This window comes from Nerophis ophidion, unplaced genomic scaffold (assembly GCF_033978795.1).
Source record: "Nerophis ophidion isolate RoL-2023_Sa unplaced genomic scaffold, RoL_Noph_v1.0 HiC_scaffold_40, whole genome shotgun sequence".
Classification (NCBI taxonomy): domain Eukaryota; kingdom Metazoa; phylum Chordata; class Actinopteri; order Syngnathiformes; family Syngnathidae; genus Nerophis; species Nerophis ophidion.
The window spans coordinates 598,867-624,690 of NW_026906962.1; the positions used below are offsets into that span (position 1 = coordinate 598,867).

The 25,824-nt window shown below is 40.0% G+C and overlaps 2 protein-coding genes across 3 annotated transcripts in view; both read left to right on the forward strand.

The window, feature by feature from the left end:
• The window catches only part of LOC133546744 (gastrula zinc finger protein XlCGF8.2DB-like), a 458,486-nt gene extending 453,257 nt beyond the window's left edge, over nucleotides 1–5,229 (forward strand). The window contains exons 1-2 of one of the 2 annotated variants that reach the window (XM_061892560.1): nucleotides 22–280; nucleotides 3,464–5,229. In XM_061892560.1, coding sequence (XP_061748544.1) covers nucleotides 3,514–4,548 — 1,035 coding nt within the window. In that variant the 5' untranslated portion in view covers nucleotides 22–280; nucleotides 3,464–3,513 and the 3' untranslated portion in view covers nucleotides 4,549–5,229. Of the gene's footprint in view, nucleotides 1–21; nucleotides 281–3,463 lie in introns of those variants that run through there. The other variant, XM_061892561.1, reaches the window with a different exon arrangement.
• LOC133546740 (zinc finger protein 771-like) overlaps nucleotides 1–25,824 on the forward strand; it is a 119,255-nt gene that overhangs the window by 59,242 nt on the left and 34,189 nt on the right. The window lies entirely within an intron of this gene.

The window sequence follows — 25,824 nt, forward strand, 5'->3', positions numbered from 1 at the left end:
GAACACCTAGATGACGTCACACAGGAGGAAAAACAAAACAAGATGGCGTCTGGCGGAGATTACGTTGTTTTGGTTATTATGGTTTCTAGGTCTTAATTACAACGTACATGTGCACATGTGTGTCGTTTAACAGAGTAAACGTCCTTATTAATTGTTTGTATGCGGATACATTAGTCTGAGTGCACTTTGACGTGCTAGCCTAGCCTGCTGGTTAGCTTAGCTTGTTAGCTGCTAACAAAGAGAGGCGGAAGTGATCGACACATCAAAGCAGAGATCCAATGTAAGTGTAAAGTGTTTTTATTGTGTGAACATGTCTACATTACAAATGATGTGAGTGTTGGTGACTCAGCGACTAACTGCTGCTGTTGAAGAAATATTTGTGATGTTAGAAAAAAAAAAACTACAGCAGAGTACAAGGAGGAACTTTGTCCAACAAAAGAGGAGAAGGAGCAACAACATCAACTACTGGACGCTGTTTTCAAGAAACATCAAGTTGTGTTACACATCCATTCTTCCAGCCATCTTCTTCTGCTTATCTGAGGTCAGTTCGCGGGGGCAGCAGCCTAAGCAAGGAAACACCAGTCTTTCCTTTCCCCAGCCACTTCATCCAGCTCTTCCCGGGGGATACCGAAGCGTTCCCAGGGCAACCGGCAGACATAGTCTACCCAACGTGTCCTGGGTCTTCCCGTGGCCTCCTGTCGGTCGGACATGCCCGAAACACCTCCCTAGTGAGGCGTTCGGGTGGCATCCTGACCAAATGCCCAAACCACCTTATCTGGCACTTCTCGCTGTGGAGGTGCAGTGGCTTTACTTTGAGCTCCTCCCGGATGGCAGAGCTTCTCACCCTATCTCTAAGGGAGAACTCCGCCACCCGGCAGAGGAAACTCATTTCAGCTTCTTGTACCCGTGATCTTATCCTTTCGGTCATAACCCAAAGCTCATGACCATAGGTGAGGATGGGAACGTAGATCGACCGGTAAACTGAGAGCTTTGCCTTCCAGCTCAGCTCCTTCTTCACCACAACGGATCGATACAGCGTCCACATTACTGTCGATCTCACCATCCACTCTTCCCTCACTCGTGAACAAGACTCCAAGGTACTTGAACTCCTCCACTCGGGGCAGGGTCTCCTCCCCAACCCGGAGATGGCACTCCAACCTTTTCTGTATGAGAACCTTGGACTCGGACTTGGAGGTGCTGATTCTCATTCCAGTCGCTTCACACTCGGCTGCAAACCGATCCAGTTAGTGCTAAATTTGCTAGCCAGATGAAGAGACTTAATCCTGCAGCCACCAAACCGGATCCCCTCAACTCCTTGACTGCGCCTAGAAATTCTGTCTATAAAAGTTTTGAACAGAATCGGCGCTGGAAAAGTGGACCAAGTTCTGGCACTGATCATACAGGGAGCGGACCGCCACAATCAGACAGTCCGATACCCCATACTCTCTGAGCACTCCCCACAGGACTTCCCGAGGGACACGGTTGAATGCCTTCTCCAAGTCCACAAAACACATGTAGACTGGTTGGGCAAACTCCCATGCACCCTCAAAGACCCTGCCCAGAGTATAGACCTGGTCCACAGTTCCACGACCAGGATGAAAACCACACTGTTCCTCCTGAATCCGAGGTTCGACTATGCGGCATAAACTCCTCTCCAGTACACCTGAATGGACCTTCCCGGGAAGGCTGAGGATGCTTCTACATATTGACACAAATATATAAAAAACACTAACCTTGTGACGGATGCTTTTGCAATTGTTTTATTTGATCTTTCCCAACACCTGGTGGCCACAATAATTCATGAAGTCAAGCTCATGGCGCAGAACGTTGAATGATGCGGACACGTTTGTTACTGGATACTTGCTATCAGACTTTTGTTTTGGAGACTTTGTGTACGTATTAAGCAACTATAATTATTTGATATGCTTAAAAGTGCTGTTTTAGCTTAGCTGTTGTGTAGCTGCTCGCTCCTCGTATCTTACAGCAGGTGTGTCCAAAGTGCAGCCCATAACTATGTTTTTAATTGACAACGGGGAGTTTTGAAAATGTGGTATTTGCGTGTCGGTCCAATCAGCAGCAGTTACGCCCTGTTTCATCATTGGACCTAAGTCTTTGGCTTGGTAGGCGGGTACGAGGCTACCAAGCCAGGTGGTACGAGCACGAGCACGGAGGAGCCTTTGTAGTGGTGTCGCAGCTCAGTGGTCGTGCCGTCAGGTAACACCAGGAAGGTTCCTTCTGTGCGATATTGACCGGTGCTTTTTTCTCCCTGGACTCTGACTTCATATCTGGTGTTGTCCTTCAGACCTCGGCCAAGAAGCCACGTAAACAGTGTGAAGAATGTGGGCGATAAGAGTGTGTGTGCGTGGGCATGAACTTGCACCCACTTCCAACTGGAACTCAGCACATATGATTAGTTGCACGGCCTATTCTTATCTATATTAAACATTTCTTAATCACTTCATCCTTCATTATCTTAATTGTATCCCAACTTTAGCTACCTGTAAAAATTAGTGACTTATTGTTGTCCATTTGTAAATATTTTTTTTTTCTAAATTATAGTCTCCTCACTTGAACCAGACAGTCATTAGGACAAAAGACCCTGAGAGGACTTTGCCCTTTAAAAGGTAAAGCCTCAAAAAGGACAGTATTAAGATGAATTCATTACATTTGCTATGAGGCATTTTGTTATTGATATATTCTGTTTTTGTTACTTGGGGCGGTATAGCTTGGTTGGTAGAGTGGCCGTGCCAGCAACTTGAGGGTTCCAGGTTCAATCCCAGTTCTGCCATCCTAGTCGCTGCCATTGTGTCCTTGGGCAAGACACTTTACCCACCTGCTCCCAGTGCCACCCACATTGGTTTAAATGTAACTTAGATATTGGGTTTCACTATATAAAGCGCTTTGAGTCACTAGAGAAAAGCGCTACATAAATATAATTCACTTCACTTCACATGATATCTTGTTTTTCTCATTTCAAGGGGAACTGCACTTTTTGGAATCATTCACAGTCCCTATGTAAGTTAAAGTTAAGTTCCCAACGGTAGTCACACACTACGTGTGGTGAAATGATCCTCTGCATTTGACACATCCCCAAGTTCACCCCCTGGGAGGTGAGGGCAGCGGAGGCCGCACTCGGGAATCTTTTGGTGATTTAACCCCCAACCTTTGATGCTGAGTGCCAAGCAAGGAGGCAATGGGTCTGTTTTAAAATGGTTCTATAAGTAATTCTATATGAAGTAATACATCGCAAAATCCTTTTTAAACCATATTGTCCATCCATAGTAAAAACTCCTGTCGTCCTGGTTTTTGTTTCTTTTCCTGTGACAAATGTTGTAAAGAGCAGCATGTTTGTGCGTCACTGAGATTTCAAGACAGTTCATACGATAACTTGTTTTTCCTAAGTGCATGTCAAAGTAGTGAATGCATTATGTGACTGAGCAGAGATGCTGTCTTTGTCTTGCAGACGTCTGTGAAGAACATCTTCACCCTCAGCAACAGAAGTGGAGCTTCAGGATGCAGACGGAGGAAACACAGCCCTCCCACATTAAGATGGAAGAGGAATACACACTGATGCCCCATTTTAAAAAGGAAGAGGAGGACCCACTGACACCCCTTTTTAAAGAGAAATCAGTGGACCCACTGAGTCCTCACATTAAAGAGGAAGAGGAGGAACACCGCATCAGTCAAGAATGGTTGGAGGAGTTCCATGTGATTGTGAAGAGTGAAGATGATGAGGTGAAAGGTGAAAGTGAGGAGAGGGGAGGGGGGGAGCCTCCAAGCAGCAGCTCAACACAACACATGACAACAGAAGCTGATGGAGACCACTGTGGAGGATCACAAGCAGACAAGCTCTTAGCTCCACTATCAGATAGTGAGGACACAACGTCACACTCTCCTGACACTGATGATGAAGACTCTAAAGATGATAAGACATGTCACACTGACAACACTCACTTCACATGTCCTCACTGTCACAAAACCTTTAAATATCCTAGTTATTTGAAAAGACACATGAGAACACACACCAGAGAAAAAGCCTTTTCATGCTCAATCTGTGGTAAAGGTTTTACTCGAAGGCACTCTTTGAAAAGACACATGAGAACACACACTGGAGAAAAACCTTTTTCCTGCTCAGAATGTGGTAAATATTTTACTCTAAGGATCAATTTGAAAGTACACATGAGAATACACACTGGAGAAAAACCTTTTTCCTGCTCAGAATGTGGTAAAAGTTTCATAACAAATCATACCTTAAAAGAACACATGGGAACACACAATGGAGAAAGACCTTTTTTATGTTCAATCTGTGGTAAAGATTTTACTCGAAGGCACTATTTAAAAACACACATGAGTACACACACTGGAGAAAAACCTTACACATGTTCAGTATGTTGTAAAAGTTTTATACAAACTACGTATTTGAAAAGACACATGAGAAGACACCCAGGAGAGAAAGTGTTGAGTTGCAGTGTGTGTGGTGAAAGATTGTCTTCTAAGTACCAGTGTAAGAAACACAAGTGTGCTGGTGAGAACAGCAGCAGCAAATGAAACTGCAGGATTTGAAATAAACTGTCCAGACTTTCATTTTGACCTTCTAACAACACCAGCACATAGATGCTAACATTAATAGATTTGATGTATCAGTTAATTGCTATTTTCAGTCAAGTACATGTTTAATATACAACATGGTGTACTTTTATTTAAAAATGAACACAACACTTTGACTGCAAAGGTGAGAATAAACAGGACAAATCCTGTTAGAAATACTTGTGTATAGATATATTCAGATATCATTTTTAATTATTAATGATGTTATAGATGAACTCCTTTATATGATGTACATATTTGTTTTACATGTGTTCATACCTTTGCTTTTGAGTACACATAAATCCCTCTTAGTTCATATTTACTGATTCGCATCTGAAACATCTTCTGGACCACTTCTGGAAGCATATTATTATTTACTTTATACATCATTTCAGTAGTTGTCTTTTATACAAGATCATTTACTTTTAAAATGTGTGACTTTATGAATCATTTGTTGGGTCTCAATAATCAATTTTTTTAATTAATCTGTATTACTTTCTTTTGTAATATGAATATTGTTTTATATGTATGTTCCCTTCATGCAATAAGTAGATTTGAGAAAATGGCAACAAATGTTGAAGGTTATGAAGGATAATTTAGTTTTTAATAATGTAGATTTCTTATTAAAAAACTACACATGACCATTGTTTTTTAAAGTATTTTTTCCCCCCTTTTTTAAAATCCGTTAACCATTATCAATTTTAGAAAGCATGGGAAAGTTAGGAATGTTAGGTAAAAGTCAATAATGTACATCATCACACAGAGCTCTATTGTACATCCATCCATTTTTTTCCTACCACTTGTCCCTTTCATTTCGTATGTATAGCCTTTAATCACAAACTTGTCCGCCAAAGGGTGTTGCATTTTGGAGAAACTCCTTCTGTCAGAGTGCTGTTCAACACAGTAAAGAGGAACCCAAGGATGCGCAGGACGCTGAGTAAAACACTTCTTTTTCTGCGGAAATCTACTCACAAAAACAATCCAAACAGGAGGAAACAAAAAGCGACAGTGCGAAAAAGAGAAGACAAAATGTGCATCGTGGAAAAAAGAACAAAAGATACATATATACAAAAATGAACTTAACTTGGTTTGGAGTTACAAGACGTGCACACTACAAAACAACACCAAGATGGATGGCACTGGGAATGGCCAAGGTGGCAAAATACTCAAAGCATGTAATCAACTGGCGTGGAGCGGATTCACCGAGTGCCATCCAGCTGTCAAGGTGCTGTTTAAGTAGCACCAGGGTCGATTGGAAGCAGCTGTGCACATCCCACAACTCCGCCCACAAAGGCAACACAGGAACTCTGGAGGGAGGAGAAACGTTAGAACAAGGTCAACTGCACCAAAAGAGGGAAACTGACAATACAAACCACTAGGTGGCAGCAGGCGTAAAAACTTCCCTCAATTTAATTTGGTAAAAAATGGACTGAGCAGAGAGATAAATCATCACAAATAAAGTGAAATCATTCAAAAAGTTTACCTTTGTAACTCACTTTGATCCAAAATTATCCAGGATGTTTCTCCAGAATGTTCCACTGGAGAATGCTGTCAAACTGTTTTGTTTACTAGGAAAATGTAAACCAAATATATTTTTTTAAAATTCTGTCATTGCACATACGCAGATATATATATATATATATTTATGTGGGAATAAGCGGTAGAAATTGGATGGATGGATGTATTTATGTTTGTATGTATATATATATATATATATATATATATATTTATGTAGGAATAAGCGGTAGAAATTGGATGGATGGATGTATTTATGTCTGTATATATATATATATATATATATATATATATATATATATATATACATATATATATTATACATTTATATATAAGTAAAGGAAATTTAAAAAGAACATGAAAACCTCCCACATTCTAAAATACATTATAAAAACGATTAACATCAAAGACAAAAATAATATCATGAGTGTAATATTTATTTTTTTTCTTTTTTTTTCTTTCCTTATGCTACTGTTCTTTCAATACATTGTTAAATATTTGAATATTTTTACAGAAATAAGTTTTAAGTCTTTGTTTTGAAAATTTGAAATGGAAAAGTTTACTTTTATTTTCACAATAAGTAAATAGTTTATAACAAAATAGTTTTACTGGGGTTGGAAAGCTGGTTGTACTTATTCCTCTCGCGAGATTTGGAAAAGAGCCGCTTACTTGTTTCTCTTGCGAGATCTGGAAGAGGGAGCTGCCTAGATGGTTCTCTCGCGAGATCTGACAACACTGCGCGCGAACCAAACACGGCGAGGATAAAGCAAGATGGCGTCTGACGGTGAAGACGTTATTGCAGTCGTCACAGTTCAGTGTTCTTAATCTGTGCCTCCATGTACACATATATGTCCTTTATTACACTCTAGTAAATAGAGTAAACATCGTTAATAACTGTTTGCATCCGGTTATATTAGTCTGAGCGCACTTTGATGCTTCTCGAGCTAGCTTAGCTTGCTAGTTAGCTTAGCTTGTTAGCTGCTAACAAAGAGAGGCGGAAGTGATCAAAACACATCGCTAAGTAGAGATCAAGTGTGAGTGTAAAGTGTTGTGATTGTGTGAAAATGTGCCAAAGAACCATAGCAGAGTACGAGGAGGAACTTTGTCCAACAAAAGAGGAGAAGGAGCGACAACATGAAAAACATCAAGTTGTGTTACACAGAACAGGTTTGTTTACTTCTTACTCTCACATCTTTACTAACTTTATATTTCATTATTAACACTATTTTTGAATAGATTGTCTATAGGAAGATGAATTGTCATGTGAGGATGATGCACTGATTGTTTTACATTGTTGATAAGAAGGAGACAGTTTCAGACACACAATATTTATGAGAGGTTGATGTTTGTAACAATGTGTATCAACATGTTTACACAAAACTCACACAGTCACCGGGGGAATATTCCAGAGAGCAGGTTAAGTGCAAAGTCCTGAGTATGTAAAGCTCGAGAGTTTTACCTCCAAAAATAAGAGAGGTAAGACAAAGTCAGAGTCAGTTACCATGGTTACTGATGCTGTAAACCTAACCTGCTAGCTGGCAGGTTTGGCAAGTTATATATTTGTTTAAAAGCTATACTGACCTGCTATTTCCTTCATGTCGGTGTTCGTTGATGCAGCCATTAATGTTGCAGTGATTGTCGAAAAAACAAAGCCTGATCTAAAGATGACATCTTGATCTCCTTCAATCTCAAACCAATTGACTGTTCATTATTAAGTGAAGTGTCTTATAGTAGCTTAAATGTGTCTTTAACCAAGCAACACTATGTTTCATCCAGTTACTCAATTAATCGGAAACATTTCCCGTAGAACACTTGATTAATAAAATTTTCAATAGCCACAGCCCTATATTTCATGTACAATTTAATATTTAGCATGTAGGAGTTAAAATGTGTTTTGTTTGTGTCTTGTAGACATCCATCAGCTGATTGGACACCAAGAAGAATGTCTCCCTCATCTGCAGGGGGACAGTTTCACTGTAAAGTATCCACAGCCCTCACATTTTAAAGGGGACAAAGATGAGCCACAGCCCTCTTATTTCAAAGAGGAAGAGGAGGGAGAGTGTCCTGTAGGGCAGGAGGAGGCTGATGTCAGCAAGTTTCCACTGACTGTTGTCTCTGTGAAGACTGAAGAGCATGAAGACAAACCACCTGAGTCCTCACAGCTTCATCACAGTCCAAGTAAGCACAACATCCACATATCATCTAATACAATGTTTGTGACACATGTTCATCCGGGGGCCACATTTATCACTAAAGATGAAGATATGTTTGCTTTTTAACACCACCATTTAAAAATGAATGCTCATCAATCATCAACAGTGTAATTACTGGGGTGTAACCATGTGACCTAGAGGCCGTCCTCCTTACCTCACGTGGTCAAATGAAGGCAAACATTCAATATGGCTACTGTTTATTTACCTTTAGCAGCACATATGTCAGCATATTTCAAAGGTTTAGTGGTGAAGATAAGAGATGTACACCAAGTACCATTTGTTTATTGATACTGGTTCCTAATTATGTCGTCCATGAGGACCGTGAAGATTCTGGACTAAAGACATAAATATTTGTATTTTTAATTCCAGCTGACTGAGGTAACTATGACACGTTGTCACATTGAGTTCAGCTGCCGCTGCTACACATTACAATCAGCTTTGAATAATGACAAATAAGGAAACAACCAAAGTTTGATGTGTGTGTTATTGAGAAGAAGATGACATAAGTGCATTTCACCTTGCACTGCACACATAGTTGACTTCTTTAAGACTTCAAATAAACAGTTGCTGATAAAAGACTTCCCTGCTCAGAGATGTTACAGAACATCATGTTGGAGGTGTTCAACCTCTTGTGCTAATAGGAATGCTATATAAAAAGCCTTTTTTTCCACTTTTATTAGTTCCACAAATTACATGCAGTACCGATAAATACTGGTATCAATAAGGAATATCAATTAGGGTATCATATCGATAATTTTTCAGTGATTAACATCTCTACTGAAGATACAAGCCAGATATCTTTAAAATATATATTCAACATTTATTTGGATTTAGTTACTTCTCTGCTGTCCAGCAATGTCTTAATCAATCTAGTTTATTAGTACTAATTAGCAAAGTTTTCTTGTCTTTCTAAAGTCTTTAATTTGACAGCCCCCTCACGGTAAAGTTGTCCAAGTGCAAACTATTTGTGACTGATAAAAGTTTTGGTGAATCAAAATTTAATAAATTGTACCGGAAAGTTCATTACTCTGAAGATGGCCGATAAAAATACAATCAGAATCAGAAATACTTTTATAATCCCAGGGAGGAAATTAAGATTTTCAGCACAATCCCATTCAAGAGCAGACAAACATTACAGGGAGACAGAACAGGATCGCTGACGGGTCTGCCAACTTCCGGCGCCCCTTTCAAAAAAGGTGAGAAACAGGTAAACTCTGGGAGGGGGTCGGGGGTGAGAAAAAAAATTGTCTAAGCCTGGGCCCCTGGAGAGGGGATCCAGACTGAGGCCAAAGAGGAAACAAAAACCTCATATCCATAGCACACAGAAACGTGTGTAAGAGCGAAACATCAAACAACACAAAGGACATTAAAGGGGACCATTATCAGCAGACCTATGTAAGCGTCAATATATACCTTGATGTTGCAGAAAAAAGACCATATATTTTTTTTACCGATTTCCGAACTCTAAAGGGGTGAATTTTGGCGAATGAAATGCCTTTCTGTTTATCCCTCTCGGAGCGACGACGTCAGAACATGACGTTACATCGGTACTCAACGCCATTTTTCCCTACCACATTACACGCATCGAGTCAAATCAGCTCTGTTATTTTCCATTTTTTCGACTGTTTTCCGATACCTTGGAGACATCATGCCTCGTCGGTGTGTTGTCGGAGGGTGTAACAACACCATCAGGGACGGATTCAAGTTGATTTACATAGAATGTGCATCGATTAGCACGGTATGCTAATCGATGCTAACATGCGATTTAGGTCACTTACCAATCGACGGATTTAAGTTGCTCCAGTATCAAGAGATGCGAAAGTCCCTCGTTTGGTTTTTACCGGCGATGCTACGACAGAGATGGCAAGAATGTGTGGATATCATGCGTCACTCAAAGCAGATGCATTCCCAACGATAAAGTCAACGAAATCACAAAGGTGAGTTTTGTTGATGTTATTGACTTATGTGCTAATCAGAGATATTTGGTCGCGGCATGACTGCCAGCTAATCGATGCTAACATGCTATTTAGGCTACCTGTATGTACATTTAAACTATATTTACATCCAGCGTTTCCTTCCACCCACATTTAATGCTAAACAAACACTTACCAATCGACGGATTTAAGTTGATCCAGTGTCAATGCGAAAGTCCTGATCGGTTGGTCTGCACATTTTACTGGCGATGCTAACATAGTATGCATGGCCGAATAGCGGCAATAGCTATCCAATAGTTTCGGTTTCTTCTTCAATATCGTTTTCGCTATCTGCCTCCATACTCCAACCATTTGTTTCAATACATGCGTAATCAGTTGAATCACTTAAGCCGCTGAAATCCGAGTCTGAATCCGAGCTAATGTCGCTATATCTTGCTGTGGTAACCGCCACGTTGTTTGTATTGGAATCACTATGTGACGTCACAGGGAAATGGACAGTGGCTTAAGCAAATAGGGAAAATCAAGCACTTTAAAGGGGAACATTATCACAATTTCAAAAGGGTTAAAAACAATAAAAATCAGTTCCCAGTGGCTTGTTGTATTTTTTGAATTTTTTTTCAAAATTTTACCGGTCCCGGAATATCCCTAAATAAAGCTTTAAAGTGCCTTATTCTCGCTATCTTTGAAACCACTATCCATTTCCCTGTGACGTCATACAGGGCTACCAATTCAAACAACATGGCGGTTACCACAGCAAGATATAGCTACATTAGCTCGGATTCAGACTCGGATTTCAGCGGCTTAAGTGATTCAACAGATTACGCATGTATTGAAACAGATAGTCGGAGTATGGAGGCAGATAGCGAAAACGAAATTGAAGAAGAAATTGAAGCTATTGAGCGAATAGCTATTGACGCTATTCGGCCATAGCATGGGTGTACCTAATGAAGTGGCCCATATCATGGCTGCCTTATTAGCATCGCCGGTAAAATGTGCGGACCAAACGATCAGGACTTTCGCATCTTGTGACACTGGAGCAACTTAAATCTGTCGATTGGTAAGTGTTTGTTTCACATTAAATGTGGGTATCTAGTTTCAAATGTACATACAGCTAGCGTAAATAGCATGTTAGCATCGATTAGCGTAGCATGTTAGCATCGATTAGCTGGCAGTCATGCCTTGACCAAATATGTCTGATTAGCACATAAGTCAACAACATCAACAAAACTCACCTTTGTGATTTCATTGACATAATGGTTGCAAATTCATCTGCAGTTTATCCATACATCTCTGTGCCATGTCTGTCTTAGCATCGCCGGTCAAATGTGAAGACACTTTGGTACATTCAATGGGGGTCTGGCGGCAGATTTCTTGCCAGTGGTGCAACTTGAATCCCTCCCTGTTAGTGTTGTTACACCCTCCGACAACACACCGACGAGGCATGATGTCTCCAAGGTTCCAAAAAATAGTTGAAAAAACGGAAAATAACAGAGCTGAGACCCGGGGTTTGTAATGTGAAAATTAATATGGCGGGTGTGTTACCGATTTCCGAACTTTAAATGGGTGAATTTTGGCAAATCAAACGTCTTTCTGTTTATCTGTCTTTTAGTGATGACGTCAGAATGTGACGTCATCACTAAAAGACAGATAAACAGAAAGACGTTTGATTTGCCAAAATTCACCCATTTAGAGTTCGGAAATCGGTTGAAAAAATACATGGTCCTTTTTCTGCAACATCAAGGTATATATTGACGCTTGCATAGGTCTGGTGATAATGTTCCCCTTTAAAGCTTTTTTTAGGGATATTCCAGGAAGGGGAAAATTTTGAAAAAAACTTCGAAAAATAAAATAAGCCACTGGGAACTGATTTTTTTTTGTTTCAACCCTTCTGAAATTTTGATAATGTTCCCCTTTAAAGACATTAAAAGAGCGGAGCTGATGCAACCAGTTACTTCTGCACACAGCCACAAAAGTAAATCATCAAAAATACAAAACAAAACATATAGACTGTGGTGACCTCTGCAGTGTTCCACGCCATCGTCTGCTGGGTTGGGGGGAACATGGCCATAGACAGGAGCAGACCCAACAAAGCAACCAAGAGAGCCAACTCCACCGTCGGCCGCCCACCAACTCCTGGCCAGTGTCCAGTCTGCATGGATGAGCGTGGATACGTCCAAGGAGACCGAGGTGTCCGATACCTGCTCATTCAGCCAAGACACTGTGAAGCTTGTCCGTCCCGGCTCTCAGTGCCAGCTCCGCAGTCCTGTCTCTTCATCCGCATCTCCTCCAGTCTCTCCAAACAGACTCTGGTGTGGCAGAGACCCAGCAGCTGGTCTCCATGGCCAAAACGCTCCAAGGAGGCAGATCCAGAAGTTCACAAAAAAGCTTTGCAGAAGTCACCAAAGAGTCACCCCTTGTCACACAGTCCCAAAGGGTCCCCAACCAAAAGGCATGAAAACAAGAAGGAAACATCCAGAACCCAAAAGGATGACACAAGAGCACAGAGCTCCTGCCACCAGCAGCGAAAATGAACATGTCATGTCATGGCGTAGTGGGTAGAGAGGCCGTGCCAAAGACCTGAGGGTTGCAGGTTCGCTCCCGGCCTCTTGACAGCCAAATCGCTGTCGTTGTTTCCTTTGGCATGACACTTCACCCTTGTCTCTGGTGCCGCTCACACTGGTGAATGAATGAATGATGAATGATAGGTGGTGGTGGGAGGGGCCTTAGGCGCAAACTGGCAGCCTCGCTTCCGTCAGTCTACCCCAGGGCAACAAATGTAGCTTACCACCACCATGCGGTGTAAATGAATGATGGGTTCTCACTTCTCTGTGAGCGCTTTGAGTATCTAATAGTAGAAAAGTGCTATATAAAATCTAATCCATTATTATTATTGTTATTACTAACGTTGGTCCGTCAAACATTCTTCTAGTTACACTTTCTTAAGTGTTGCCTATAGTGTCTTGTTACTGCAGTGATTTTCAACCTTTTTTTGAGCCAAGGCACATTTTTTGCATTGAAAAAATCTGGAGGCACACCACCAACAGAAATCATTAAAAAAACTAAACTCATTTGACAGTAAAAAGTCGTTGTCGCAATTGTTGGATATGACTTTAAAGCATAAGCAAGCATGCATGACTATAGCTCTTGTCTCAAAGTAGGTGTACTGTCACCACCTGTCACATCACACCCTGACTTATTTGGAGTTTATTGCGGTTTTCCTGTCTGTAGTGTTTTAGTTCTGGTCTGGCGCTCCTATTTTGGTGTCCTTTTCTCTTTTTATTCTTAGCAGTTTCATGTCTTCCTTTGAGCGATATTTCCCGCATCTACTTTGTTTTAGCAATCAGGACTATTTCAGTTGTTTTTATCCTTCTGTTTGGGGACATTGTTGTTTGTCATGTCATGTTGGGATGTACATTGTGGACGCCGTCTTTGCTCCACAGTAAGTCTTTGCTGTCGTCCAGCATTCTGTTTTTGTTGACTTTGTTGCCTGTTAATTTTTAGTTTGGTTCTGCATAGCCTTCCCAAAGCTTCAATGCCTTTTCTTAGGGATACTCACCTTTTGTTTATTTTTGGTTTAAGCATTAGACACAATTTTACCTTCACGCTGCCTCCCGCTGTTTCTGACATCTACAAAGCAATTAGCTACCGGCTGCCACCTACTGATATGGAAGAGTATTTTACGGTTACTCTGCCGAGCTCTAGACAGCACAGACACTCAACAACAACACATCATTTGCAGACTATAATTATTGCTTTGCAAAAAAACATTTTTACCCCAAATAGGTGAAATTAGACTATTTCCGGCTGTATCTCACGGTACACTAGTGTGCCGCGGCACAGTGGTTGAAAACCACTGTTACTGGACGCTATCGGTGAAAGCGACACGTACTGTAGCAGAGCTACTTTATTTACTTTTAAACTTAGTGTTAAAATCAAATCCTAGCAGAAACACTGCAACTTGTTTAGTTTTTACAGGACTAACATTAGAGTGTGTGTGTCAGTCAGATGATTATAATAATAATCATCTTCTAATAAATATAACATAATCCGTATTTACAGAGTGGGAGTGCAGAGGGCAAGTTGGATGCCACACTTACAGTACATCATCATCTACCAACATCACACATACAATACCTGATGTCTTCCAGAAGCAGCTGCTTATGCAAAAGAGCTCACTGCAGTGCTGTCATATTTCATTGGCAAACTTTCAAAGAGTTGAGAGGTGTTCTCTGATATGTGTAAGACTAGACCTCTCATGTATCAACACTATTGTTCTACACCAGGACAAAAAGTGCACTTACATCTTATGGCCATTGTTGGGTTTCTTCTTTCTTCACTCATCTTCAATGAATACTCAAGTTGAATATAAAAGAAAGATGATGGTTTATTTTAAGGATGGTTCAGTACAATGCCTCACAGCACCGGGAAACAAAACATCGGTAACTGTGGAAAATAGAACACAACTTCATCGCGCTTCTTTCTGTGAGTCTCTCATATTCTCTCGCGCGAAGTGAACCGGAAGAGATCACGTGATGATAACACAGGCGAGCCTGCACTACCGTATATAACCTGTTGGAGGCGCAAAACAACAACAGCAAGCCTCTCTCTTGATACACAGAAACAGCATTAATTACAATGAGATCACATTTACTCAACACCCCCCCTTGATCTCATGACCATGAAACAGTGAAACACATTAGTTTCCAAAAAAAAAATAATTTGAATTTGTCAATCTTGACTCTTGGTTAAGATGTCTGCAACCATGTCTTCTGTAGGACAGTAGACCAATGAAATTTTCCCTTCAGTGAGTGCCTCACGAATGAAATGATATTTGACATCAATATGTCTGACCTCTGTCTATTAACTGGATTTTTGTTCAGTTCTACTTTCTGTTCAGGAGTGCTTCTAGGTTTGCATTCTGACATGCCAAACATTTCAAGCATCTTTTGTATGTACATCTTTTGATCCATCTTGATTTCATTCTGTTTCTGTTCAAAATGAATACCCAGGAAATAAGATATCTTACCGAGGTCTTTCATGTTGAATTTGGCTTTCATTATGTTTTTGAATTGCTCAAGTGCTTCTTTGCTACTTGCAGCAATGATCAGGTCGTCCACCCAGATGATGACAATGACTGTTTCATTTTCTGTTTGTTTTCGGTAGACACAATGATCAGATAGGTTTCTTTTGAAATTGTTTTGCTTTAGATGGTCATTTAGAAGTTTTTACCAATTTCTTCCTGATTGTTTTAGGCCATAGATTGATTTCTTCAACCTAAATACCAGTTTTTCACCTGTGTCCGATGTTTTCTGAAAACCTTCTGGTTGATCTAGGTATATCTCTTCATCAATGGGGGCATGTAAATATGCCGTTTTCACATCCATCTGGTGGACGGTGAGGTCATTTTGAACAGCTATTTGCATCAATGCACGCACAGAAGTAATGTCTGCAGTTGGTGCAAATGTCTCTTGATAATCTATACCTTCAGTTTGACTGTATCCTTTGGCAACATATCTAGCTTTGAAAAGCTGTCCTTTCTCTGTGTTTTCTTTGAGGGCATAAACCCACTTTCCGCCTATTGCATTTTTCCCTTTTGGTAATGTTGTTAGTTCAAATGTGTCATTTTTTTGAGAGATGCCAATTCGTCTTTCATGGCTTTTTCCCAGCTGGCTGCCTCTGATGACATCAGGGTGTCTTTATACGTCTGTGGGACTCCACACACTGCCCTGCAACAGTGATCAATAATGTCATGGCTTTCATTGGTATCATCAATATTTGTTACATATTCCTCTAAGTATTTTGGAGGAACAATTCTCTCTCTCTTTGGGTAACGACCTCTTTGTTCTATCCTAGTCTCTATGTTAGTTGTGGCATCATCTAACACCACCTCTTCCTCTACTTCCAGAGTTTGTGTTTGGTTGTCAACATCATTTTGTGGTACAGTTTGACTTTCGAAGCTCCCTGATTTTTCTGACACAGTGTCAGGTAGTTTGGTTTCATTGCTTTCGCAATCTGGGATGTCCAAGTCATATGCATTTGTTTGTGTGTCTTTTTCTGCAGTGTTCTTTTTGGTGGATTTTACCAGTCTGTGTTTTGACACTTTTCTTGACTGTGGATCATAGACCAAGTATGCTGGACTAATTTTACTATAGCCCACAAATACTCCTTTCTCACACCTTGGTTCAAGTTTCTTGTGACTGTGAGTGTATGCGTAACACTCCGAGCCAAACACCCACATTTTTGAAATGTTGGGCTTCTTTCCAGTTAGCATGAAATATGGTGTGTTCTTTGTTCTGTCATTGTAACATCTGTTCCGAATATGGGCGGCACTTTGAACAGCATAAGGCCATAATGTTTTTGGTAACTCTTTTTCTAGTAGCATACACTTTGCCATTTCAAACAGTGTTCGCCACTGTCTTTCAGCTGTACCGTTTTGATGAGGAGAATAAGGTGACGAAGTTTCATGTCTGATACTTTTCTCTCTCAAAAGTGTTTGAAAATCGTTTCCAGTGAACTCAGTTCCATTATCTGAGCGTATACATTTTACGTTGCCATATGGGGAAACGTCTGCAATGAACTTCTCTGTCGCAAGGGTAGTTTCACTCTTATTCTTCAAGAAGTAAACAAATACTGCCCCTGAATAATCATCAGTAAATGAGACTGAATATTTATGCCCATTTAATCCAATGGGGTCAATGGGGCCGGCCAGGTCAGTGTGCACCAGCTCTAGGGGTGCACTAGCTTTGACATCAGGTAATTTGTTCCTAGTGTTAGTGAATTTTCCTTGTGTACAAATGTCACATTCTATCTTTGTATCTCCTGTAACTGTCATGCCTGTCACAACATTTTGAAGCTTCAACACATCATTCACATTGCAGTGCCCCAAGATCTCGTGCCATGTTTTCACATCACAACATAGATTCACTTTGTCTTTTGACATCATGTCATGCGCAGAGTCATCGTATGGTTTTTGATGGTTTACCGTTTTGAGGTAGTACAGTCTCTCGTGTACTTCTAACTTGAAGGTGTTTCCTTCTAACTTGAAGGTGTTTCCTTCTTTCGTGATGAGCCGGTTTTGTCCTTCTTCGAAGATCACTTGAGCTCCATCAGTCGTGGCTGCTTTCACCGACATGAAGTCTTGTGGGTAGATTGGGATGAACAAGGCGTTCTTCAGTGTGACGGGGACACTTTTCCCTTCCGTGTTGCGTAGAAGAACCACTGCATCGCCTCTCTTCAGAGCCACGTTGTTCTTCCATGTTCCATTGGCCAACTCCATGTAGTGTTTGTTTGGGTTAAAAGTCCCATCAAATCGTGTAAATTTGCTCTTCTCAGTGATTATGTGTGACGTCGCCCCACAGTCCACCATCAGTCCATTTTGTTTGATGCCGTCTGGAAGCACCAAATGACTGGCTTGGAACACAAAGGAGGTTCCACTTTCCTTTGAATCTTCTTCTTTCTCCATAGTTTGTTTAGCAGAGTCAGGCTTGGTTTTTCTTCTGCACGTCTCGTCTGTATGTGTTGTGCTTCTGTGGTAGTTGCACCACTTTGGTGTTGTTTTGTGGGGACAATTTCTCGCAAAATGTCCACGATTCCCACATCCATAACAGGTTGCTGACGCTATGTCCACTTTCATTACGTTGTCTGAATTTGGTTTGTGTTCAAATTTCTCTGTCTCTTCGTAGCTTTGTGGTTTGCTCTTAAACTCCACAAAAGTCACTTTATCGTTGCTCTGTGTCATGTGAATGACGAATGGTTTGTATGGTTCCGGTAGGCCCCGCAGAACCATAGCAATACTCAACTCATGGCTTATTACTTGCTTTGTATTTCTTAAAGAAGTCACAATCTTTTCGGCTCTAATGATGTAGTCTGTAATAGTTTCTTCGGAGTTTTTCTTCAGGGAACACAATTCGTTGTACAGGGAAATAATTCTTGGCTTACCATCACTGGCATAATGTCGCCGTAAAATTTGTAGTGCTTTGCGACCATCGTCAGCAGCGTCTCTCATCACCAACGACAGACTTTTGTCGTCGAGGAACTGGATTAGCTCTGCAAAACATTCTGCATTCTTCTCTGGGTCCACTTCACCAGAGGAAAGTATTGTGTCCTTTAAACCTTCAAGTCTCATGCGACCAAGAAATTTTACTTCCCAAAGTTCGTAGTTGTCCTCGTCTCCATCGAAGACCAGGCGCTGCCATCTTCCTCCCGTTGCATGTCTGGGCCCATAACCTGTTGGGTTTCTTCTTTCTTCACTCATCTTCAATGAATACTCAAGTTGAATATAAAAGAAAGATGATGGTTTATTTTAAGGATGGTTCAGTACAATGCCTCACAGCACCAGGAAACAAAACATCGGTAACTGTGGAAAATAGAACACAACTTCATCGCGCTTCTTTCTGTGAGTCTCTCATATTCTCTCGCGCGAAGTGAACCGGAAGAGATCACGTGATGATAACACACGCGAGCCTGCACTACCGTATATAACCTGTTGGAGGCGCAAAACAACAACAGCAAGCCTTCTCTCTTGATACACAAAAACAGCATTAATAACAATGAGATCACATTTACTCAACAGCCATCATGTGCCATCTTGCACAATTATTTGTATTTATTTATGTTTTGAGTTTCTGCCATATTACTTTGTGCTTTCATATGCACATTTAAATTCCACTGGAGTTAAATGTGACGTTTTCTACAATATTGTTTCTCCTACTAAGTACATACTTTTCAATGTGTTATTTAAAAAAAAAAAAAACTTGTTAAAAAAAAGTACTTTAAGAACAATTGGAGCAAATTTGAAAAATACCACGATAAAAATGATAACCGGGAAAATAATTGTTCATTCCGCGACATCCCTAGTGTCTATGTTTGTGTGGGTTTATATGTATGTATGTATGTACAGTCGTGATCAAAAGTTTACATACACTTGTAAAGAACATAATGTCATGGCTGTCTTTAGTTTCCAATAATTTCTACAACTCTTATTTTTTTTGTGATAGAGTGACTGGAGCACATACTTGTTGGTTCCAAAAAACATTCATGAAGTTTGCTTCTTTTATGAATTTATTATGGGTCTACTGTACATGTGAGCAAATGTGCTGGGTCAAAAGTATACATACAGCAATGTTAATATTTGGTTGCATGTCCCTTGGCAAGTTTCACTGCAATAAGGCGCTTTTGGTAGCCACCCACAAGCTTCTGCTTGAATTTTTGACCACTCCTCTTGACAAAATTGGTGCAGTTCAGCTAAATTTGTTGTTTTTTTGACATGGACTTGTTTCTTCAGCATTGTCCACACGTTTAATTCAGGACTTTGGGAAGGCCATTCTAAAACCTTAATTAAGCCATTCCTTCACAACTTTTGACTTTTGTTTGGGGTCATTGTCCTGTTGGAACACCCAACCGTGCCCAAGACCCAACCTCCGGGCTGATGATTTTAGCTTGTCCTGAAGAATTTGGAGGTAATCCTTCTTTTCATTGTCCAATTTAAAGCACTAGTTCCATTGGCAGCAAAACAGGCCCAGAGCATAATACTACCACCACCATGCTTGACGGTGGGAATGGTGTTCGCCTTTTCTCCTCCAAACTTATTGCAGGGTATTGTGACCAAAAAGCTCCATTTTAGTTTCATCTGACATGGACGAAGTTAAGACCTTCTAGAGGAAAGTTCTGTGAAATACCACAAAATAACTTGGAGTGTCTTGTTAATTTATAGCCAAAAATATTTTTATTTTATAGATATTCTCAAAGCAGAATAAAGTCCTTAGGGGCCTCTGACACCCCATGGGGTAACCGTAAGGTCTGGGCCTCTTAAGACCTCACTGTAGGTGCTAATCGACCTGTTTCTTCACCTTTTTACCGAATTTGAAAGCAAAAGAGTCCACAAATAACCGAATCGTAAAGCAGAATTGAAAATTAAATCTGAATTGGTAAAATCTTATCAATATCGCTCCTGACATGTGACTGAAAAAAAGATGGACTCCTCTCGACCATGTTTGTCTTCCTGTGTCCTGCAGACGTCTGTGAAGAACATCTTCTCTCTGAGCAACAGAAGTGGAGCTTCAGGATGGGCAAGGAGGAGCCACAGCCCTTCCACATTAAGGAGGAAGAAGAGGCGCCACATACATTGCAAATGCAAAGGGAAGAAAATAACCCACTGACCCCGCATTTTAAAGAGGAAGAGGAGGAACACAGCATCAGTCAAGAATGGTTGGAGAAGTTCCATTTGATTGTGAAGAGTGAAGATGATGGGGTGAAAGGTGAAAGTGAGGAGAGGGGAGGGGGGGAGCCTCCAAGCAGCAGCTCAACACAACACATGACAACAGAAGCTGATGGAGACCACTGTGGAGGATCACAAGCAGACAAGCTCTTAGCTCCACTATCAGATAGTGAGGACACAACGTCACACTCTCCTGACACTGATGATGAAGACTCTAAAGATGATAAGACATGTCACACTGACAACACTCACTTCACATCTTCTCACTGTCACAAAACTTTTAAAGACTGTCGCAATATGAAAAGACACATAAGAATACACACTGGAGAAAAACCTTTTTCTTGCTCAGAATGTGGTGCTCAGAATGTGGTACAAGTTTTGCAAGAAATCAAAGTTTAAAAGCACACATGAGAACACACACTGGAGAAAAACATTTTTGTGCTCAATTTGTAGTAAAAGATTCACCCAGAAGGCACATTTGATAAACCACACAAAAATACACACTGGTGTAAAACCTTATTCATGCTCAGTATGTGGTAAAAAATGTACACAAAGTAATGATTTGAAAAGACACATGAGAATACACACTGGAGAAAAACCGTTTTCCTGCTCAGAATGTGGTAAAGGTTTTACACAAAGTAATAATTTGAAAGAGCACATGAAAAAACACACTAGAAAAAAACGTTTTCTTGCGCAATCTGTTGCAAAGAATTTGCACTACCTATCTCTTTCAAAGTTCACATGAGAATGCACACTGTTCAATCTGTTGTGAAGGTTTTGGATTAGGTCTCTATTTAAGTAAAACACGAGAAAACACAGATGAGAGAGTGTTGTGTTGCAGTGTTGAACTGTCAAAACTTGAATAAGGACTTTCTAACATCAGCACATATAACATGTGTGACATCATTGTTGTGTGTGTAACACAATCGTGTTAATATTATCCTAACATTCATAGATTAGATCATTTAGATTAGTGTTTTTTTTTACAGGTAAATACATGTGTTATTATGTAATTTTTGGTACTTTGATTTAAAAATGAAGAGAACTATTTGGCTGAAAAGGTGAAAGTAAAAAACATGTGTTCTTCTGGACCACTTTTGGAAAAAAAAATACTTTTTACATCATTTGTGTTTTATTCAAGATCATTTACTTTTAAAATGTGTGACTTTATGAATCATTTGTTGGGTCTATGTAATCCATTCTGTTAATTGTCTTTATTACTCTCTTTGTAATTTTTTTTTTGGATTGTTTTGTATGTATGTCCCCAGACTTTTATGCAATTAAACAATTTATGCTTCAATAAAAGTTGGGTCCAGTAAATGTAGTTATTATTTGTTGAGTATGTGTTTTGTTATTAAATATTGAATTTATATTTAGAGTCAGAGTCCTGAAAACATATGTACGGTCTGTCCTACTTTACGGCTGTGAATGCTGTACATTAAACAATCAACAATCTAGAAAATTAGAGGCAACCGAAATGTGGTTATTCAGAAAAATACTCTGCAACTCATAGACTGAAAAGAAAAGGAATGAAGAAGTATTGGCAAAGGCTAAAATAATAAAATCTCTAATTGCAACGATTCGAAATAGGCAGCCGAAATTCCTCAGTCATATCATTAAAAGACAGCTTAGATAAACTGGTGTTAGCAGGAAAACTAGTAGGAAAGCAAGCTCCAGGTCAACAACGAACAACATATGTCAGCAGCCTAAGAAATGTTATGGGAAATATCAATAATATGGAACTCATACATTGAGCGGACGACGGAGAAGACTGGAGAGCCCAGATTATCGATGCCTGCAAACAGGCCTGATACCCCATGATGATTTAATTTTGATATTTTCTTCTTTATATGTTTTACAAACACAGGATATGTTAATACCCAAAATGCCATGGACTGAATGGCAGGGGCGTCCTTCTCCCTGAGCCAAGCCATACCTGAGCGGGGTGAGATGTTCCAATCCTTTTTCCCTTGAGAAACGTGGGTGGGGATGATAGTCATCACAAAATTGTCGTGTCAAGCCGGGCGTGGTTACACAGACGGATGTTCATGGCAGCTTTGGGCACCGCAAAGATTGCTCCAAGTTGGTTTCACAGACACATGGTATGATGTTATGGGGGAGGAAAGGTGGCATTGGGGTCATCAGGCGGGCTCACTCCTTCACCGGTGTTTCACTGACAAGGCCCACTGCACCTCCAGAGAGCTCAGTAGCAACTCCTAGCATCCAAAGTATGCTCCCCTCTCCCTTTCCCCCTTAAAATCTCATGGTCTTGGTCATTTTGGAGCCCAGCTGTTGTCTCTCCTTCTGATCCAGTGCCACTGGCTTGCTCGTTCCACAGCACTGGACAGCGCTCTGATGGCTTGACGTTGGGCCTGGCCCACATTCCAATGTTCTTAAAGGGACTGGTAGCGAGACCCTTCACCCTTGCTCCTGATGAGTCGTGGTTATTGCCTTGCATGGCAGCTCCCGCCATCAGTGTGTGAATGTGGAAATAGTGTCAAAGCCCTTTGAGTTACCTTGAAGGTAGAAAAGTGTTATCCAAGTATAACCCATTTCCCAATGTTCCTATAACCCCTTTGTTCAAATGTTTGTTCCACTTGGGGCGCGGGCATCTTGTCTGACTCGCACCATGCACAGCCTTCCTTGTCACATATTTTTCCTTTTCCCGCTATCCATCTAGTAATTCAAACTGATCAAGCAGCGCGATTGAAGATTATTTGTCTTTACAAAAATCAAGGAACCAGGATACTCTGGAAACAAAATAAAAGGTAGTCTATATAAAAGGACATATATGTGCACATGTATGCACTGATTACAAATACAGAACTATAATGCCCACATTTAAACTTTCTCCATCAAACGCCATTTTGCTTTCCCCTCCTTCTTCTTCTCCTTTCTATTTCCAGCAGACTAGTAGAACATCTTAGGTTTACTGCTGCCCTCCACAGGTTCTTAATAGGATTTCCTCCTTCTGTCCTATGGCCCACACTATACTCTACAGTCCGGTAGGTGACAGTATGAACCTTTCAAGTCGTGGCTGCAAACTGCCAGTAAGAAGAAGAAGTAATAGAGCTGGTTGCTTGTTTCTCTCGCGAGATCTGACAACATTAATAGTTTAAATAGAACAATTGACAGGTTGACAACATCCAAACAAACCAAGTCATCTCCAAAACATCTCAACATTACACACATCCTCCAGGCTGAGTTAGTCTACATGATGAAGTAAGTGGGAAACTACATGTAAATCATATGAGGAAAACATTTTAAAAATTGACCGCGATAATAAATAGAATAAAATACAAACCCACAAATATTAACTACATTTATTGTACACAACTTTAGTTGAAACATACATTGTTTATTACATAAAAGTCTGGGGACATGCATATAAAACAATCACACAACAATATTCATATTACACAAGAGAGTAATAAAGACTATTCATAGAATGGATTATAGAGACCCAACAAATGATTCATAAAGTCACACATTTTTAAATTGTATAAAAGACAACTGTTCAAATGATGTATAAAGTAAATAATAATATGCTTCCTGAAGTGGTCCAGAAGATGTTTCAGATGTGAACCAGTAAATATGAACTAAGAGGGATTTATGTGTACTCAAAAGCAAAGGTATGAACACATGTAAAACAAATATGTACATCATATAAAGGAGTTAATCAATGGAATCATCTACAATTAGAAAATAAAATATGTAACACTTCATTATTTCAAAAAACATAGATAGATAGACAGATAGATAGATAGATAGATAGATAGATGGATAGATAGATAGATAGATAGATAGATAGATAGATAGATAGATGGATAGATAGTACTTTATTGATTCCTTAAGGAGAGTTCCTTCAGGAAAATTAAAACACTATTACGAATAATTATAAAAGTGAATTATGACTGTCTACATATCAAATGTTTATTTTATCAAACATTTTATGTACTGTATATTCTCACCTTTTCAGTTAAATTGTTGTGTTCATTTTAAAGTACACAAATATGTATATTAACTCATGTACTTGACTGAAATAAAAGTACTAATCTGAAGTGTCTAATCTATAAATGTTAGAATCATATTAACAAGATTGTGTTACACACACAACAACAATGTCACACATGTTATATGTGCTGATGTTGTTAGAAAGTCAAAATGAAAGTCTGGACAGTTTATTTCAAATCCTGCAGTTTCATTTGCTGCTGCTGTTCTCACCAGCACACTTGTGTTTCTTACACTGGTACTTAGAAGACAATCTTTCACCACACACACTGCAACTCAACACTTTCTCTCCTGGGTGTCTTCTTATGTGTGCTGTAAAAGATTGTTGGTGACAAAGCTTTTGTTGCAGCTCGAACAGGAGTATGGTTTTTCACCAGAGTGCGTTCTCATGTGTGATTTTAATTGCTATTTGTCTATATAACTTTTAGAACTTATTGAACAAATAAAAGGTTTTTCACCAGTGTGTTTTCTCATGTGTGCTTTTAAATTTTAATTTATTACACAACTTTTATCACATTCTGAGCAGGTAAATGGTTTTTCTCCAGTGTGTAACCTCATGTGTGTTTTGAAATGGTCCCTTCAAGTAAAATCTTTACCGCAGATTGAAAATGAAAAAGGTTTTTCTCCGGTGTGTGTTTTAATGTGTGCTTTGAGATTGTGCTTATGAGTAAAATCTTTACCGCGGATTGAACATGAAAAAGGTTTTTCTCCAGTTTGTGTTCTTATGTGTAATTTTAAATTTTGGTTTATTACAAAACTTTTACCACATTTTGAGCAGGAAAAAGGTTTTTCTCCAGTGTGTATTCTCATGTGTATTTTCAAAATGTATCTTTGAGTAAAATCTTTACCGCAGATCGAACACAAAAAATGTCTTTCTCCAGTGTGTGTTCTCATGTGTCTTTTCAGAAGACTATAGTATTTAAAGGTTTTGTGAGAGTGAGAAGATGTGAAGTGAGTGTTGTCAGTGTGACATGTCTTATCATCTTTAGAGTCTTCATCATCAGTGTCAGGAGAGTGTGACGTTGTGTCCTCACTATCTGATAGTGGAGCTAAGAGCTTGTCTGCTTGTGATCCTCCACAGTGGTCTCCATCAGCTTCTGTTGTCATGTGTTGTGTTGAGCTGCTGCTTGGAGGCTCCCCCCCTCCCCTCTCCTCACTTTCACCTTTCACCTCATCATCTTCACTCTTCACAGGGACACCAGTCACTGGCATCTTGGTGACATCAACCTCCTCCAGTCCTTCTAGATGCTCTCCCTGCTGACTGATGCTGTGTTCCTCCTCTTCCTCTTTAATGTGAGGGGTCAGTGGGTCCTCCTCTTCCTCCTTAATGTGAAGGCTCAGTGAATCC